This window comes from Ostrinia nubilalis, chromosome 11 (assembly GCF_963855985.1).
Source record: "Ostrinia nubilalis chromosome 11, ilOstNubi1.1, whole genome shotgun sequence".
NCBI classification, from domain to species: domain Eukaryota; kingdom Metazoa; phylum Arthropoda; class Insecta; order Lepidoptera; family Crambidae; genus Ostrinia; species Ostrinia nubilalis.
The window spans coordinates 13,666,160-13,686,621 of record NC_087098.1 but is presented as its reverse complement, the minus strand read 5'-3'; the positions used below and the strand labels follow the sequence as shown (position 1 = coordinate 13,686,621).

Here is a 20,462-nt window from a genome sequence, read left to right as displayed (position 1 = left end):
TTTGGGCTGTGCCATTACACTGACTGCATGTTAGGTTAATTACCAGCGGAGACCGGTGTGCGCTTTCAACAATAACCGTTCCACTGATGTATGCAGCGAAAACTAACCTTTGGGGTAGATGCGGGTAATTTTAAACCCGCCACTCTACCACGAGCTCGGAATCGTACCGAAATGGGATCGTTTTTTATAGTTTTTCTTAAAAATATCTCTCTATTTCGGGGTATAACCAAAACATAATTAAGTACATCAAATACTTTAGTTTTTTTTTAAATAATCTAATTGCAAGTATTTTCCAAACTATGACACCTCCTGTAAACTAACCTTACTCCCCAAAAGTGAGTTATTTAAAAAGTTAACCTACTACATATTATTTGATTTAAATGTTTGGTTTTATTTTCTTCTAATTAACAAACGTCCCGAACACCGGCCGAAAATAAAGCATTATAAAAAAGAAGTTAAAAAAACAACTGCATGCAATTTATTGAAAAAACAAATGAAGCGCGTGAACATGCCACCCTGATGTATGCGCGCGTCTGTAGTCGAATTTAATTATTTTTGTAGCGCGCGAGCGGCCCAGACACAATGTATGTGACGTGGATGCATTATGTTATCAATTTTTCGGTTACATTACATTGTCATGGCATATTAAGTGTGATGTTTCAAGGACAGTGAAAATATGATGGAAAATTCTTTGCGATGGCATGTAAGTCGACCATAATGATATTTTGACTTCGATCATTAGGGTTGTGGCAGCCGCCGCGTAAAGATAATTATAATTACCTACACTTAACTTCTTGTCATGTAAGCAGTTTTATATTAAACGTACCTACAAAGACCTACAAATTGATAATAGCGCTATATTTAAACGAGCAGCGTCACGTCCAGTTAAACACTGAAACTCTTTATGTACTTAGTTATTAATAAATGAGATTTTGCAACAAACAAATTTAGACTGACGTGCTGTCTGTACCAAACAATAACATTTCTACTCATTGACCTCCAGGTCTCAATTCCAGAACACTCGACTTTTTTCATCGTTCGAGAAATTTCTGGAAAATTTCATTGTCCGAATTTTTCAATCGATGGAATTACTTTTTTCCGAACGAAGCAGAGAACGAATGTCGGGTTATCAATTTCGAGCCTTTTTAATTACAGCAGAGTCATATAAACGGTAAACGTATGGGCGTAGAGTCATGATAGTGATAAATATTAATAAAAGCTTAAATTTATGACGCATTCATGAATATAAGCGAGCATGACTTTAAAGTGATGATTGTTTTTTATTTATTCATTGTTTTTTGTCTTTTCTTTCTTTTGTTTTTCTTAATTTTAAAGAGATTAAACGCTAACTCTAACAATGATTGATATTGGCTGATGGTGATTCAAATCTTTCATGTTTAAGAAGAGTTTCAAATGTATTTTGTTTATTTTTGCTAAAATGAAGCTAAAAAAGTAATAGCCGATCCCTTCAGTGTTTAAATAATTTAATTAATGGATCATAAATAGGAAAATGCTTATTTCCTGATAGATTGACTCATCCGGGACCAGATTTTTTTATTTTTATTTGTTTAACATTTAAAAAAGATGAAGATTATGGACTATTTAGTATTTGTACTGCACAAAGTATTGTCAAACTCTGCGTATTAAGCTAAATATTATGCTTGTGTCACGACACGAGTGGATTATATATAACGTCCGTATTCACAAACATCAAATCGAAAGCACAGCATTGAATAGAGCTTTGTGATTGGTAAGTGTGTCACCCTGTGCGTCCACGCGCACTGTGAGACCTCATAGTAATGTTTGTGGATACGTGCGTAATAGTCGAGCGGCGGGATTCGAACCAGAGTTTATCGGATGTCTAGTTAGATAACTGGCAGACATTACAGTTGTCTACGTTGCGACGGTAATTAGCTTGTCCGAAGGTGAAATATTTCAAAGCAAACCACACATCTCTGTCGACACAAAGCTGTTTTCATATTCACATCAATCTATCACGCTCTTCCCTTGGACATCTTTCAACCACAGTGCAGAAATGAGCAGTAAATTATTTTTGTTACATTCCTTTGGATCTTTTTTTACCTATAACGGTGAAGCTTTTGGTCAGCATCTCACCTGATGGACTTAGGACTTTAACGGTAGTTTGCCATTAAACGTTTGACTGATTTAGTGATCTATATGATATGCAGCCATAAGCAGTTTATTATGATTTATTCATTAGATCTTGCACTTAACTAACAATATAACCTAGGCTGACCCTTTCAAATACGTGAGTCACGTGTCAGTGCTCCGGGGATTTTCTCGCTAGAATTTTGATCCCAGTCAGATAGTACCTTTCTTTTTATATCAATTTTCTTAATTGTTCTTTATTACTGTCATTAAGGTGGACCGACGACATCGTAAAGGTAGCAGGGAAGCGCTGGATGCAGGCCGCTACCAATCGATCAACGTGGAAAGCATTAGGGGAGGCCTATGTTCAGCAGTGGACGTCCTATGCCTGAAATGATGATGACTGTCATTATTATTTTTCTATTTTACTACGCATTCACAATAACGTAGGCATGTACCTATGCAAAAAACGAAGGCAGTTAATAACAAATTGTCAAATAATGTAAATGAAATAAAATTCTAGTTTCTGAATCTGTATCCTGATAATACTTACCTCAATCACAGCATTTTGTATAAAAAAAAAAATATTTAAATCCAACTTCACCTACTTTTATAGTGGGTCTACTGTATGTTAATTTATTTCATGATATGCGATCCTACGTACTAAAATAGGTGGGTTCGATGCCCTGATGTGGCGTGTCTTCTTTTAGACAAATTCATTCATAGACATTTGGGCTCAGACAGGTATAATTTAAGTCGCAAATTGAATCTAATTTCTAGCCTGTCATTGCACCCTCAAGGGCGAAGTAAGAACAACCCTTATCATCCTTTGAAAGTGTAACTTATTAGTGGTTTTGAATATCCAGCTGGTAATTTACATTGAAAGTGACGCCAGTTTAAAATTACCGTGACTTTTCCAACCCTAAATCCAAATAAAATGTTGAATATAGAGTTAATTGCTAGTATAAATCGTCTAGAGATTGCTAGTGTTGCAGCTTTTTTAAGCTGACTTTTACAAAAGGAGGAGGTTTTATGAATAACATTACCCATTTAAATCACTCTATATTATGAGTGTAATGTAGAAAAACTCGAATCACTCTATATTATGAGTGTAATGTAGAGTTGAATTTCATTATTAGTGTACTTTTAGTTAGGTTGTATAGGTACCAATGCAACTTTGTGTTTCAATACCCCTATAAAAATTCTAGCCTTATACCAATCTTTTTCACTATGTATTTGTATCACATTGTGTTTGTAACGCCACGACACCCTGTTACCGACGACCTATCGGATAAAGCAACAATTATTGTTACAGGTACAAAGAACGCGCGTGAAATGTTGTGACACGATGACAGTTTAGTGTTGTGCGAGTGTCGATGAAATCCATCGATAGAATGGCGCGGCTGCTGCTGGCGCTTCTGCTGCCGGCGCTCGCGATCGCAGCGCCAACGGCCGACTCGGATGCGTGTAACCCGGACAAAATGACGGTGTACCGGATGGTACTACACACGTATTGGACGAGAGAGAAGTTCCCCAAGCACTATCCGGACTGGAGGCCGCCGGCGCAGTGGTCTAAAGTCTATGGTGAGTTCTTATTACTTTTCAAACGTTTTAGCATTTTTTTTTCTGCTGCGTGATGTAGAAGCTAGATAGAACATCGAATATGTTATTTCACCTTTTACCTATCCATTGTCAGAGTCAAATTAAAAGTTTTAAGACATAAAAGTTCATTCAAATATTGTACGTGTCTCACAATCAGAAATGAATAAGTAAAAGAAACAAATTATAATTGCAAAGGTGTTCTTATTCCGACACACCCGGCCGCTCAGAGTTCGGGCCGGCGAATAAATTCCGCTATTGTGTGGATTTTCTTAAAATAACGGCAATGAATAAATTGTTTTCGCATAAATTTACATCCCTCCCTTTCAACTAGTAGCGAGAAAAGTTCCTCCAACTTTTCACGATTTGTCGATGAATTTGCAGAGGAAAATATTTAATAGTTCGGGGCCGTGGGAATTAATTGAAGTTTCACCGTCTTTGTCTTAATTGATGGTCAATTGAACTGGGATGGATTTTAAAACTATCCGATGTTAACGAACTTTTCCGTTTTTAGTTATTTTAGCATGAATAGTTCGTAATTCAGTAAGTTATTGTTTAGTCTATGTTATATGAAAGCTTCATTCATGCGTATAATTCAGATTATTTACTTAACATTGTTGGTTGTTTTAATGTAGTTAATGTACTTTTTACGCTTAACTACAGGAGAATTCGGGCAATGAATACACACACTGCACGTCGCATATTTAATTAAATAAATAAATATTTTCTATTAAGTATTTAAAAGATCGATTAAAACGAGACTGACAGACTGAAAGAAATCTCAGACGAAACCCCTTTTAACCGACTTCAACAAAGGGGAGGTTCTTTTAAAGCTTATAATTTTTTTTTTTTTCAATTTTAGTTCTGACAAAGCCACTTTTGTTTACTATAATGAATCGGTTGCAATTAAAGGATCGCAATTGCAGTAGGTACAATACAATGATTGCAATGCAAAACTGATTTCGCAGAAATTGAATGTCAGTGCTAACAGAACGCAAGCCGGTGACGCATGATGCGTTCCACAGTCCGCGTGATAAAACGCTCAGTTGGCACAATCGATGTTAACGCAGTAGGTTTACTCCAGCTTAAATAAAGGTTCGTACGTTCGTTTCAGCTGAAAGACGTCCACTGCTGGACAAAGGCCTCCCCCAAGGATTTCCACAAAGACCGGTCCTGTGCCGCTCGCATCCAGGCACCTCCCGCGACCTTCACCAGATCGTCGGTCAACCTTAACCAAATAAAGCTTAATAGGATAAAATAACACTTTGTATCGTTTCAACCTATTGTGTCCTCCTACGGATTTCCACAATAACTGGTCGTGTGCTGCTTATTTCTTTATCATCGATTTCAGTTTAGATTTTAAAGGATATTTTTAATAAACTGAATTATTTTTTGTTAATACCTACTTTATTTAATTTTAAGCATTCGTATTCATTGCTTGGATTATCCTCCAGTCAAGAATCGGCAGAACTTTAACTACCTAGTTCAACTTGAAAGTTTGAATAAAGTAGCAATATCAATAAATTTTAAATTGCACATTCGTATTATAGTACCTATGTTGATACATAATTAAGTTTTATTTTAAGCTTCATATTTTCATGATATTACTCAGATGATCTTCTGTGCCCACTTCAAGTATGATATGATGCAGTCAATGACTGATAAATAAAACGAATAATGAAAGTCAAGTCTAAATTGATAATGATTACTTAAAAACAAGCTTTATACATGCCTTGTTCACGTCATTCAGCTTTGAAGTTATAGGTACCTATTGAGTTAAATAATTTAATTTAATTTAGTTGGTTTCAATTTGATTAATAGGTAGGTAATATTGTAATCTTGAAAGAACCTGGTGGCTCATCAAACCTGACTCAGTTGTTATGAACCACAAAAACCCACGTAATGAAGAATAGAATTTAATATTACATAATCATTGTATTTGTTTCGATTATGTTATTTCTTAAGAATGAAATTATCCCTAGATTGAAGTATGTGCACGTAATTAGTCAGCTATGGGAAGAAGAGCAGTTAATTGAAAAATTGCAGCCATTACTGCTAACTGTCTCAATAATAGGCTTGACAATTTGAGCCCATTAAAGCGCGAACTGTAAGTTAAGTGCATTTCTACAATTAGTTTTATTGAGCTTAATGTAAAATTAAGTGGTTTGGAACGTGATATTCTATAGAAAAAATCATACAAAAAGGTGACTATAGTTGCCAGAATAATAACATGAAAACCTGAACTTAGTAATAAAATATGATTATCGTGCCTGAACGTAGCCTATTGAATTTACGGGATAAATCATTGACCTTTAACTACACATTCAGCTTGGCCGAAATTGTGGTTGAAAAAAAAACCCTAAAAACTTCAAAAAACAATCGATTGCAAAGTGTTTATTCGGATTAAATATGATTTTATTGTATGCAATACCGATGTATTTCTTGTATAAAATGCACTTATTTTTGCAAAACTCTATGAAAGTTGTTAAATTGTATCGTCACACAGAAAGCTTATTATAGCGAGAAATTCTGATTAATACACGCGAGTGGCTGAATCAGAATATCTCGCATTAAAATAGACTGTGATAAAAATCTGTCATTAACACGTTGAGTGCGAAACCAGGTCTATAGACCTTGTGTACGTCTCGCTTACCGTGCGGCTAAGAAAACTATAATCTTCCTTGTCGTGCGAAAGGCATAACTTCAATTGGGTCCGGTATAGGAAAGTGATGAATATATATCTATGATGTATTCTTAAAATAGAATCCAATGATGTACCTACCTTAATACCAGGTTTTTAGACCTGGTACCGCACGGAAGTAATAAAATGTCTTCACAATGCGAAACCAGGTCGAAGCACCTTGTACCCTGCGCACCTGGTACCGCACCCCACGCTAGCTTCGTGCAGCTAGTGTTGCCTCGCATTCGTAAGAAACGCACATGTCGACATGGCGTCAAGAGAAACAAACAAAATCAAAACCGCAAATTGATTATAATTTAATTTGCTACACGATTTATTGCTAATTTAAATAATGTTTTTCGTGACAAACATTTGAAGTTGTAACTAATATGTTTTCTTTAAATATAGCTTATTTAAGTATTTATGCACGTATGTCTTATTTGTAAAATATTTAGACTAAATTATTAAAACATCTTTGTTTGTTACTTTTTTAAATTTTTATTAAAACTTAATTTAAACTATCGATATTTGTATTTCACATCCCTAGAATACTCACCAGACTTCCCTACTTCAGTGCGGCACAGGGTGCATAAGCCTTGTATTTTGAATATAGCTATAATTTTTATACTAAACAAGTTATTCAAGAACGCCTTCAGGTGTATGTCAATAAATGCATTATTATTAATATTCAAAGAAAAAAAACACAATATCTATTAACATGAAGCCAAAAATAAAATTAATATATCTTAAATATTACAAGGTCTTTAAGCCTTGTGCCGCCACAATGTAAGTTTTAATACCAGGTTTACTGACCTTGTATCGAAGGAATGGAAAGTATTAGAAAGTTACTGCCGCAGCAAAGGTGTTAATGAAACAACATCAAAGTAAGAGAAATACTTTCAAACTCTTTGTTCTAAGTCTTCTAGTCCACTGCAGGTTATTAAAAAAATATATTTTACGAGAAGAACGGTCAAAATATTTTTTGAGTCTTTTAAAAAAATCGCAAGATATGTTATTAATTTCAGAAATTGCATTGTTAATGTATTATTTCTACGAACTCTAAGCATTTTCCTTCAGAAAACTAAACGTGATTCCAGTACAAAACATTCACGTGTATTGGTTTAAAATGTATTAATCTGAAAATGAATTAATATAAAAGCGTGATTAATTATTATGAATACTTAGTGGCCACAATGTATTCTTAGACTGAATTCCCCATATTTTTATGCTTTAATTCAATAGTGGATTTACCTATTTCGATCCAAAATCTCACGGTTCAAATTCCTAAATTACAGGAATAGGTACTTTTTCTAAATCTGTAATCTAATCTGACACAGCAAAATTAACTACTACATATTTGCATAAACTACAAATACCGCAATCCGAGGGAGGGAAAATACGTTATTCCATTTTTACGATGCGAATGTTCACGTCAATAAAGGTGTAAATCATATCTCACTGGAATACACACCTAACACCAGCTTCACCTATGCCCTACACGCATTGGCCGCGTGCCAAGTCGAGTGTTAAAATAGGCGTTTATCGATATAGACAGGAAGCGGTCTCGGCTTACAACACTATTATGTTTCGGGAAATGCGGGGAATTTGAAAAAACATCGACATAATTAGTGACGGTAACCCAATTTTGGCTAGAAATTATAGGTTAAAATGCCACACACGTAGAAATCTACTAAGTAGAAGAAACATTAGATTTTTTTGTGTTGAAACAAAAGTAATACTACACAAGGAGCTAAGTCTATTCCGTACGAGTAGAAGAAAGTTTTATGTTTTTTGTTGTGTTGAAACAAAAGACTACAATTAGGCTTTCTAGGCAAGCTAGCTTTACTTAAGTAGGTAGGTATAGATTACGTTTTATTCCGTTGAGTGAGCTTTAATTAAGACTAAGTCCATTTTAATATAAAAATCCAAATGTGTCTACATTATTACAAAGTATCTTTAAAAGATTACACAATTTTTAAAAATGAGGCTTATTAAAAAATATATTCTAGAAAGAAATAAGTCAAAATATTAAAGAAAACGTGAGTAAGTAGGTATTATTTTTTTATTAATAAGAAACGTCTATCTAGTAAGTAGTAAATTGGAATTATTATTTTAGTTGGAATTCTATGTTCCAAATATCTTCTATTGGTACTTGTTACTTAAATTAATCTATTTTCTTGTGTTTTCTTTCCAAGAATATTTAAGTAGGTAACTTATTAAAACGAAGCAGTCACTGAAAACTCGTAATTAGATATCCTTTCATTCATTATCGTTATTGGTACCTACCTACTCGTATGAATAATCTAGTATTCTACTAGCCGTTCTGACTACCGCTAGTTCCTACAGCTTTATGATCCGCCATTAACTTATAATATGGCTCAGTAACGACTGCCATAACACACACCATTAAACAGAGACCATAATCGTTTACAATAATTAATGTCTTAACCAAAACCGCTTTGAATATAAGATGGACCAATAAAGAGTATAACGAAAACACATAAACTTTACTGTTTTTTTTGTAAAATAACACGTATTACAAACTACATAAGATGCAACTGTGGTTAGTTTTGATATGCTATCTTTATATCTTCCAACAGGGTCGTATGTGGAACATTAGTCGTGATGAAGTATTTTCTTTGGCAAATTATTATCATTTTAAAGGTACAGTTAGAGATGCTCATTACTAGCATGAAAGCATGTCACTATTGAGTATTTGCTACTTACTTAGTAGCATGTGTTAGCTTATGAACATTGCTAATAATAATAAGTATGCTCAATTAGAGTTGTTCTAGCTTGCTTATTTTGAACATGCTATAACCATAACATTTGAGCATGTGACATTTGAGCAACTTAATAATTCGTATGCTAGGATAGGTCTGATCATCACTTACCATCAGGTGAGATACAGGCCAAGAGCTTCCTCGCTGTGGATAAAAAAACGGTGACTGAAACTCTACGTCTACATTATGTACCTACTTTCTGTTATTTTCTATATATTTGAATCCAAAGCTTAAAATAGGTACATTCTCATACCAATTGATCTCTATTACGTAATTCATCAAAATCAGTTTAGTAATCTAGACGTGAAAAATATCAAGCGAATAAAAAGAAGTAATAGGTATAGAATTCTTAATTAAACATTAGAAGGAAATGTTTATTTTTGTCTGTTTGTTGCTTTCAAATAAAGTGTTTTCTTTGCCCACTAAACGAAATACCTATGTGTAGGCGGTACTCGTAATACACCCAAGATACCGTTTTTGATCTCCCAGAGGTAAATAAATATACCTACACTACATGTCTTATTACAAATTAATGTTTGCCGAAACACATAGTACAAACGTGTTACTATTTTAATTTTCGTCGTAAGTAAAAGAGCTATACAAAAAATATAGTAATATTAAGCGTTAAATCAACAAAATAAATAAGTATATTACTAAGTGATTTGTAAAATGGGTTCTATAATGGGATCAAAGTGGGATTGTCAAAAGAATGTTCGAATTTCATCTAAAATGAAATCGTCAAAAATTAATTTTAGATTTGCAAAATGTTTTTGCCTTTTTATACTACAAAAATCTTAATCATATTCAGTCTCATAATATACAACTCAGTACAAAATAACAATTTCATGTAAATAATTATCTAAGTACCAATTTAAAAGCGAAAAATCAGTCAACGATGGGTAAAACTTAATAGATAATTATGAAATTTTTTCATACATCGCAAATGTTTAAGAAATCGAAAATGCATGTCTTAAGTAACCACCGACGGTGGTAACATGACATAACCATGTTCTGACGCTATTTATCACCGGAGGAAAGAGCACGTAGAACATTCGTAGTAAATAACATTCTTGTAGCAGAAGTTAGATGAAAGTTTATGGCAAAGACTAGGTATATTTTCTATTTTTAAACTGTAAATTCTTAAAATTTTGACTTCTGTGAATTATAATAGGCATCATCTTTTTAGAAATGACATAACAATCTGAGTCTACGTAATTTTACCTTTTTCTGGATATTAACTTTGAGTAGCTTACAGGGAAACATTTATAACTTATTATTTATATCTTTTCAGTCAAATTAATTTAAATACAGTAATCTCACCATAGTTTCCCCTCTCAAATAGCTATAACTCCAATAGAATTCGTCTGTCGGGGGTAGGGTTGCCAGGTCCAAAATCACAAAAGCCGGACTTTGTGTTTCATTTGGCCGGACATTTTACCCTAAAAGCCGGACATGTAACGGGGGGGGGGGGGGGGGGGTGCAAGTGTCAGCTCATGAGTGAGTACTATCATCAACGGTTGCTACCTAACCTAACCTAACCAACATCCGTGATTTATATGATTCTGTGGCTCGACTTTCGCCTGGCGCGGCAACCAAATAAAAAGCCTAACAAAAGCCGGACAGGCCGGACAAGGCAATATTTGGCCGGACAAGACCCTAAAAAGCCAAACATGTCCGGCTAAAGCCGGACGCCTGGCAACCCTAGTCGGGGGCCTAATAGCTTTACTGTCATCTACGAGTATGAAACGTTAATATTATAGTTCCACCATTAAAAATAACATTGGAGTGAGGTAAACAACCATTCCGTTAACTGGTATAAGGCTGTATTTCCACCACATAAGTGGTAAGTTGCGTAGCGAGGGATGTGTCTCGACAATGGAAATTATTTGCTCTATCTACAGCTTATTTTAAAGATGGCAAAGGCATAGAAATGCACAACAGTTTCTTACAATCTTACATTTTTCAGCTGGAAAAAATAAGTACCTACTCATAAGAAAGAGTATTAGTCAAGTTTATTGGAAGCCAAGGATTTGTGATATGTTTGAGCTCTAATAGATGTATGATGCGAGTTAAGCATGACTGTGATATTATGTGCTTTCTTGACTACGTTTTGGAAATAAGCTGAGAACCTAACCAAGTTTTGTCTGTTATGAATTAAAGGCTGCTATGCACATTTTCTTAAAATAGACACATTGTAGTTTTGCAGTTAATCTTTAGCCTTCATTTTACTTAGCTTCTTCGTATTCGTACGCCTTTAGTGGAAACGCAGCCTAACTTATCCAAGTGTGTGCTAGGGTTATTTATGTCCGAGGACAAACAACTGAAGGCACTTTCGTACTGTAGCAGTAAACAACCATTTAGATATTGTCGATAAGTTCCACTTTTCGAGACGATACATAAAGGTAAGGTACGCAGCAGTTTTCTAGTAAATATCCTGAAAGTTTGCTTAATGTTATTTCCATAGTGAAAATGTAGGTACTCGCATTTTCAATTACCTAATTTACCTGTCAGTAAGTATTATTAGTGTAGACAGGCCTCCCACTTTATGGAATGGATAAGTGACGAGAAGCACCTGGTCGTTGTTGATATTATATTAGGCTTCGTCAACATCGTCGACGTCATATTTGAAATGTGCCTATTTTAAATTGAATTTAATAATATTGGGGTATTTAATTATCAGCTCCAATCTCTGTATTTTATCGTTGCACTTGCTACTAGTACATGAACATACATACTTTCGTTCGTTCGTTTCAGCCGAAAGACGTCCACTGCTGGACAAAGGCCTCCCCCAAGGATTTCCACAAAGACCGGTCCTACGCCGCTCGTATCCAGGCTCCTTACGCAACCCTCACCAGATCGTCGGTCCGTCTAGTGGGAGGCCTGCCCACGCTGCGTCTTCCAGCTCGTGGTCGCTACTCAAGATCTTTCCTGCCCCAGAACATACATACATATTGCTTTAAAACGTACATCTTAACCTAGCAATCTATCAATTCCTAAATGAACCATCTCACGAAGTAACTTCATCAAACAGTGGCATTTTCGATGAATGGCATACTCCACGCTTAGGCATGAATCATTCGGTTTTATTTACGTACAAATTGACATCATAAGGTACGAGTACATTGTTCTGCACCCACGCGCGAGGGAAAATTGGCCACGTTTTGTCAGCCGATACCTTGCAAGGGTTACCATAAATAAACTATTTCAAGGATTCTTCTTATTTAACGATTTTTCCACTAGTTTTTAGTCGCGTTGCGCGAAGGTATAGAGAAAGAGATTATCTAGGGCTCAAATTAAAATTTCTGTCGATGAAATTAAACATTTTGAAAATCAGTTCAGGTTATTGAGAAAACTCCTCAAAAATGATTATTAACATACAAAAGTGTACATAAATATGACTTTCTGATTTACGTAAGCTTATATTGAAAATTACCCTCCTTTGTCAAGCTGTTACATACACTAATCTATTGGTACATTGGTATAACCTGGCAGTAATGGACTATAAAAAAAATCTTCTCAATGAATCAATAAAATGCAATACAGATTCTTCTGCGTTCCAGATTTTATACACGAGTCTGCGCTTCCGCGTGGTGTCGTTTTTCACACGAATCGGGCGTTACCTACCTTCTAAAATTGTCCTGTTTTTCCTGTTTTTGACATCCGATATGGTAACCTTACTTTCAAGGCGCTTTGCGAATTGAATACGCGGCCTGGAATCGGGAAGATAATTTTAATGTCAGAAGACAGCTTGATAACGGCGGAAAATCACATGTTAATAATAAATTATGTGCGTGTTCCTTTTATTTCTTATGGTTTTGTGAAACTCCGATCGATTCTGCTGCTAATGTGAGTTAAGAAAAAGCTCATTATAATCAAGGTTCATACTGTTCCATAAATGTCCATAAACTATTCTAGTTAGTTCATAGAGATCATTAGTATCCCTTCTCTAAATAGTGTTACGAAACCAACATTGGAAGAATAACTGGTTCAAACATAATACCTTTCGTCGGCCCATTAAAATATCCGTCGTAACGAAGGAGGATCCCGTGACGTCATGCGGCGCTACGATTACCCACACACCTGCACAAAGCGAATACTAGTAAAACTTACTAGGATTTTATGAGATACTTACTCACAGTTATTTATACACTTTCAAAAGTACTCGTATGTCAGCTCATAAAGATAATTACATGTCCCTTCTCTAAAACGTATTATGCAACCGACATTGAAAGATTCACTGGTTCAAACAACCGTTCTACTAAATCCGTTCTAAACAACTGCCTTCTAGGTTGTCTTGAAGATATCACTTTAGACCGCGTAAATTGTGCCGTATACTTTGTATATTTCTATCTTTTTCTTTTCTTGTCTCTATCTGTCTATTCATCTATTCGAACACCTTTCGTCGAGCCATTAAAATATCTGTCGTAACGAAAGAGTATCCTCGTGACGTCAGACGGCGCTACGATTACTCACGCGCTTGGACGCAGCCCAAACCAGAGCGGAGCGTAGTGTTGCAGACCTCGCTATACACATTAGCCAAAATGACACTTTTGCAGAATGTGTCTAAAACAGGACTATTCCCACCTCTCGTTCCCACCACTGCAACTCCTGTGTAGCCAGGATCTACAGCTTGACCGCCACAAAAACCCAACCAATGAAGGTCAAGTTTGTCCCGGGGGAAAGTTAAACTGTCATTGGACCCGCAACGAAATTAATCAGAAGGACATAGGAGGAGTTCGAAATTAAGGTTCGACTTCCCTCCATTGCAAAGCGGATGACAGAATGTGTCTAATGACACTTTCATAAAATGTGTCTACTTTACAAATTCATAGAATTATCCGGTAACTAACACAACTAGCTAACACATCAGCAATAGCCGTTATGTTAACCTGACGTGGTAGGTCAAGCTACGTACTCGTATTAAAATTTTAGGTTTTTACGGTTTATGTAATTTAACCAATGTTAAGTCTGAATATCACCTAACTTACTATCTATCCCTCCATAACAAGATTGGGACTACTTGTATTGTCTAGCATTCTAAATATTCATACATTTTTAAAACCTATTTCAGTAGACTCTTCCTTCATGTCTTAAATTCAGTACAAAAATATACATTTTATGAGACTTGAATAATGTCTGACACTCGTGCTGATTCGTTGTCACATTAGCAAAAGTAAAGCGGCACATTTTTCAAACCAATAAAATGTAGAGTTAGGGTAATAAATATTATTTAAACATTTACTGCGTAACACAGGGAGTGTGTTGATTTTTTTTGCAGGAGAAAAACCAGCCTTATTTAAAAAGACACCAAATTATACACACTATAAATAAGTGCTCATATTCAAATACACTCTGATTAATTAAAATTACCCGCTTAGGGTAGGGTTACATGCGTTTGGTATGAATTCTTTATGGTTTTAAGATTCCGGGTGAAAAAAAAAAGAAAATCGCTTTCACCTTCGGCTTGACCATCACTTTCCATCATTTGAGATACAGTTGGCTATAAAAAATATCGCTAAAAACGTCTGAAATTTGTAATTGTAACCCTGTATTTGTTCCGGATCAGAATTTATATTCGTTTCATGCTTGTAAGCAATATTTCACAGACCATTTTTTGTTTAGTAGCAAAATATTTGCTAGCTTTATTAATATTTATGAAGCTTAAACCTACTCGTGGAGTACCAACAACATCATCGAAATAAGAAAATGGATACTGGAATAGAGTCCCTTCAAAATATCCTTGATTATGAAAGTGATAAAATGTAATGTAAAAGTTCGTCCCCATGTTTCAAAGTGACACGTTAACAATTTTATCTTCAGAAGGCTTTGGAACATTTTGACGCCTTCTGAAGCGGAGATTCTTACGCCCGTATTCACAAAAGATACTTGCTTAAGGAAGCAGCAAATCGAACGCACAGCGTTGAGTAGAGCTCTGTGATTGGTTCATGTGTCACCCTGTGCGTCCACGCGCACTGTGAGACCTCATAGTAATGTCCATTAATTAACTCCATAGAAAGTGTCGTCATTACATCAAAAGTATGCACGATGTATTTTTATTTATTTTGGCCACAATAAAGGGGTTCTCTCACCTGGACCATGGCCTGTATGTAACGTGATAGAGTCGAGCAATTACATCGTCAGGGAGAACAGAATGAGCATTTGAAACTTTCGCGTTCTATTTCAATTAAAATAATAAGTCTGCTTGTGACCACGGCTGCAGCATCGCAGCCGAAACGTCAAGCCGTGAGTACATAATGTAACTCATTGATGAACTTCGCGTTAAGACCCGTGTCTTACTATTTTAATTAAAATGAGCATTACTGTACCTACATGTACACAATGCAATACTATGTGTAATTTTGATACAACATGTAACAATCGACTCTGAATGTTACATTACAGATAAATGCTCGTCAAACCAGTGAGGCAGTGCTGTACTGTAATGTGATGCTCTAAATCGAATCTGAAATGTTACATTACACACGAATGCTCCAGATGAAGGAGCACCTTAAAGTGCGCCAAGGTGTGCCTATTATTGTCGTGCATTGTCATCAGCCCCAATACTGCGAGCAACAAATCGTTAACCTGAATGATGACACGTTTTCTAAGAAATGATGATTCTATGCGTCATTTGTTTACTGTTTTAGTGGCTTCTCGAGAAGTGTGCAGGTATTAAATAATGAATTTTAGTATTGAAACTATGTATGAGTAGATAATGCATTTATTTTTATGTTTAATACAATGGACATCACACGCATACAGGCAATTACATATAGACATAACAGCAACAAATAATAATGGAAGAAACACAAAAACAAGAGTAAACTGAGCAGTGCCACCTACTCACAAACAAGATGCCCACTACAACGGGAGCCCACTCAGCATATGCCGTGGTCCACGGTGACGAAGGCCACGGCGCTGGTTTTCAGTATGCCCCATGCCGAGTATTAGTTCTGTGTATTCGCATTATTCTGTTAACTTAATATCATTAACTCAACTCTACATTATCTAAGTCTGAGTTACATCATCTAATTTTAACCGTAACTATAACGATAACCGGTATTTTCTGTATGAAGTTTGACATATTTTTAAAAGTGAATTGAAATGACTGAAATGTTAGTGCATTTTTTTTGTTGTGAATAAAAAAAAACACTTTCAGATCTAATTTCTATAATTTCACACAAATGCTCTATAATTTCGTTGGTAACGACACCAGAACTTTACCTCTGTTTTTCCAAAACAATCAACAAATCTTAGAGTCCAATAAACAGAAAATCGAACTAGAAACTGTATCTAAAGTAACAAGGGGCAAATTAATGCTGCCGTTACGTACAATACCTTCGTAGGAAAAAGAAATTAAGGGGAGAGGCTCCTTCGAAAAACAAAACCATTAGTTTAAGGTGGCCCTAATTGCAGTCGTTAGGCCGACGAGACTTGTATACTTGTTTTTGTACGTGGCTAAGGTTTTTCCCATGGTGAGGGAATATCGGCTTTATGGTCAATGTCGATATTTCCATCAAAGATCTAGATCATGCGTCAATTTGAAATAGTTACTATCGATAGGTCAATGATCAATGCAAAATAAAATAAAAATAAAATAGAGAAACACGGGTCACAACGCGACATTTTTATATGAGTTACATATTAATATGTAGTTTAAAATTAAAATAGTAAAATAATGGTTCGTCCGTGGTTCGTCATATACCTACTTATTTGTAATGTTAGTTACGTATGTAAATAGGTTGCCATATATAAAAATAATATTGGTTTACGCTTATTTACATTGCAATGCCATATTATAATGTAACGAAAACAGAGAAACTCCATTCTCAAATCCCTTTTTAACGTGGAATTTTTATAAAAAGTAGAAACGATTTATTCGGCACAATAAGTAAAAAATATACCCAATATACCCGCGTGTGTCACGATAAAGCTATCTATGACTTTCAGCAAAGAAAGCTCAGCTACACCTGTCTGAGTCGGCCAAACTAAAAATAATCAGCAATTAACACGATCCGATTCCGCGGAGAGCGGGCTTTACACCTGTCGTTTAGCAAAAATAAAATAATACGGCAAGTTCGTTGTTTATTAGTGCTGTAACCATGCCAGCTGGCACTCGCGTCCCGAGTTCACAACTCTTTGATAACGAAAGGCGCTTCGCATAGCGGCCACCTTTCTTGAGTGGAAGGAATTTTACATGAGATTTCTCGCGCATTTTTGTTATCTATCCGTATTCATGAAGAAATAGGTTAAAGTGTTCATTTGCCACTAAATATTTGTCACACTTTTGAGAGCTTCATAATGAGGGTTTTCGCAAATAAAAGATCCGCTAGATGGCGGGACGTGGATGTGGGGTCTGACTGCTGCGTGATTGGTGGATTTTGACATATCTGTCAATGTCATGTCAAAAATAACCAATCATACAGCATTTGGACCTCGTGTCTACGTATTGCCATCTGGCGGATTTTTCATACGCGAAAACCCTCATTGGATAAGGACGCGCCAATTCGACATTAAATAACACAAAACATTATAAAATGTTCCGAATTTTCCTGTCATGAGTCGACTTTGTGAAAATCGACAGTAAATCGGACAAAGGTAATTCACTACGGGAAGAACAACATTGTACTTATCAGAAACGGAGAGGCCCGGACCCCTGCACTGTTAGGTTGCCGTAGCAAGATAGGTATACGAGTACCTAGTTGTTGCCTGTTGTTGCAATTCACGAAGGCGAGTGAGCTTTACATGTGTGGTGGCTCGCTACTGTTCGTTTTTCAAAAGTTTTGACAGACATCACACTATCAAAGCTCAATCGCCTTCGTGAGTTGCAAGAACTATAATATTGTAAAGCCATGTATTCATTAGGCAACATTTGTTGTTAACTGTTTATGACTAGTGTGAAACAAGCTTACCATAAACACAGGTTTCTGAAACTTGGCCGTCCACACTTGCTCTCCACTCATAGCGAGAAGCACGGCAACATGTATCATAAACAATGTTTCATCACCTATGTTTAGGACTGTTTATAAACTGTTTACAGAGATGATGAAACATTGTTTATGAGCAGTTTATAAACAGTGTTTATCAACAAATGTTGCCTAATGAATACATGGCTTAACTTTACAGTGCAGAAAATGTGCATATGATTATATTTTTTATTGCCAACTCGCACTTATTGCATCTATACTCAAGTAACAGCTGATGTATGTGATGTGAAAGCCTAGCGCATACCTCTTAAAACCAGTCACTCTGGTCTATATTCACGGGAGCCGATAATGACGATGATGAGTAATGTACAGCAAAACTAAAACAATACAGCTAGTAGTTGTTTATTGCGGCGGCCATGCCAGCTGGCACGCGCGTCCCGGGTTCACTACTCTGATATCGGTGAGTCACGGGTTATGTAAACAAACTTAGTTTTTAGTTTTTAGTGCATGTGACCGGGGCTTTCGCGGTCTGAGATTGCACTTTTTAGATTACGGTTTTATGGCTATTTTGTAAATACTTGTTGATTTCTCAAGGCTACGCTAAAGTAAGCATATCTTCTAGGCCAAGCTTCTAGGTCATTTAATTTTGTAGAAATACATTTTTTACCTGACTGCAGCGAACAAAAAAAATGGATTTACCTGGATTTACCACGTAATACTAAAAATAAGGATGACGTTATTATTATGCGGTAACAATATTACGATCATTTTGAAATTCTTTATTGCCGTTCTACAAATCTACACATAATATTCAGATCTTAAAAATATATTTGACATTGTGGACCCTGTTGGGCACAGCAAAATTAATTGAACTTTAATTTCAAGCACTATGAATACCGTTTATTCACAATTTTCTTAATACATTACGCATTGAAAACTATCTTTACAAAAAATAAAAAATAAACTACAGGCGTAACAAAATGGACGTAAACATTACGTTAAACTCTGTATTCCTCAACATCGCGTGATTCGGTCCAGTAATTTAGTTTCCGTATCTGTGAATGGAGGTTCGTAGTCAATGAAATATTATTCCACAACCTCTTTTCAGCTATTTGCTACGGGAAAATGTTTTAATCATAAATTGGAAATTTGCCAAGCTATTTTAACTTGCCGTATTTTTACTTTCGAGCGACAATTGGGGCAAATATTAGTTTATAGATTTAACCTGAATGCGTGAAGTTCTAGGTAATTATTTTTATGTCCTGTAAATTATTGCCTTCTTATTGTATTAGACGTTATTTTTGCATTTTTTATTGATAGTTACTATTTCAGAGAAATAACTTGTTACAAGTCTAGTCAATGAAGATCTCTTACTAATATGAAACTGATAATATTAGTATTATCTTGGCCATTGCCAAGCTCTAGCTTAGGACCCGAATAACTTCTTCATTCTTCTTCTTCCATTACGTAAGCCATGTACAATTGTACATACTATATATGTACCTATCATAAGCAGAGTCTCTTATTAAAAGGATGCCAACGATTTAAATTACACCCTGAGGGTGCAAAAGGGTATGAACAACTGACATAAGATAGATAGCAAGTTGTAAGCTAAATGCACAAAAAACTATACGAGCCAAGCCGCCAAAATTAAAATCCTGCAACATACTGCACTGAATGAGTAAAGAAATATTGATGCTGTTTAATCCAAATAAAAATAAACATAAAGCACTAAGCACCGCGAATTAATTACCCGCCCACAAAACGTCCTACTTTGGCCAAAAGTTTTTATTAATGTCGGAAAATAAATCGGGAAAAACTCATTGTAAATCTTATTCATTGCCCACTATTGTAAAGAACGAGCGAAAATAAAACGATCTTAACGTATTTAATTGTCGCCCACATGCGGCACAGTTTAAAAAGTTGACATAATATAGTTATTTTCAGTTGGTCTCCTCAATGCGAAAACTCATAAACTGAATAGGCAATATCTGGTATGGATATTTGAGATTCAGTGAAGATAGATTATATTACGTTAGAGATGTCATATGCCCATCTATCAACTGAATAAACATAATAATAGCTAATAGGATAATAAGATGGTTCAGATGTAGTAAACAAAGATGTCTAGCGAAAAGCAAGCCATTCGCAAGCTACCATAATCTTGAGGAGAAGGTCAAAAATACTTTAAAAAACCAAGCGAAAAACCTTTAAGCCTTTTAGTCTCTCTTTCTTTTAAGCTATTAATTACCATTCCTTCTCAAGGTTATTTGTATTTTCGAAGTCTTCAATATTTTGTGTTGAATTATTTGCTGACTATATTTTTATGGAGTAATTATGAACTTTTAATGTGGTAATTCTGCC

The 20,462-nt window shown here is 35.5% G+C and overlaps 1 protein-coding gene across 1 annotated transcript in view; it reads left to right on the top strand.

Annotated features, from left to right (window-relative positions):
- LOC135076344 (spondin-2) overlaps positions 1-20,462 on the top strand; it is a 51,708-nt gene that overhangs the window by 17,722 nt on the left and 13,524 nt on the right. The window contains exon 2 of the mRNA XM_063970836.1: positions 3,425-3,693. Coding sequence (XP_063826906.1) covers positions 3,486-3,693 — 208 coding nt within the window. The 5' untranslated portion in view covers positions 3,425-3,485. The remainder of the gene's footprint in view (positions 1-3,424; positions 3,694-20,462) is intronic.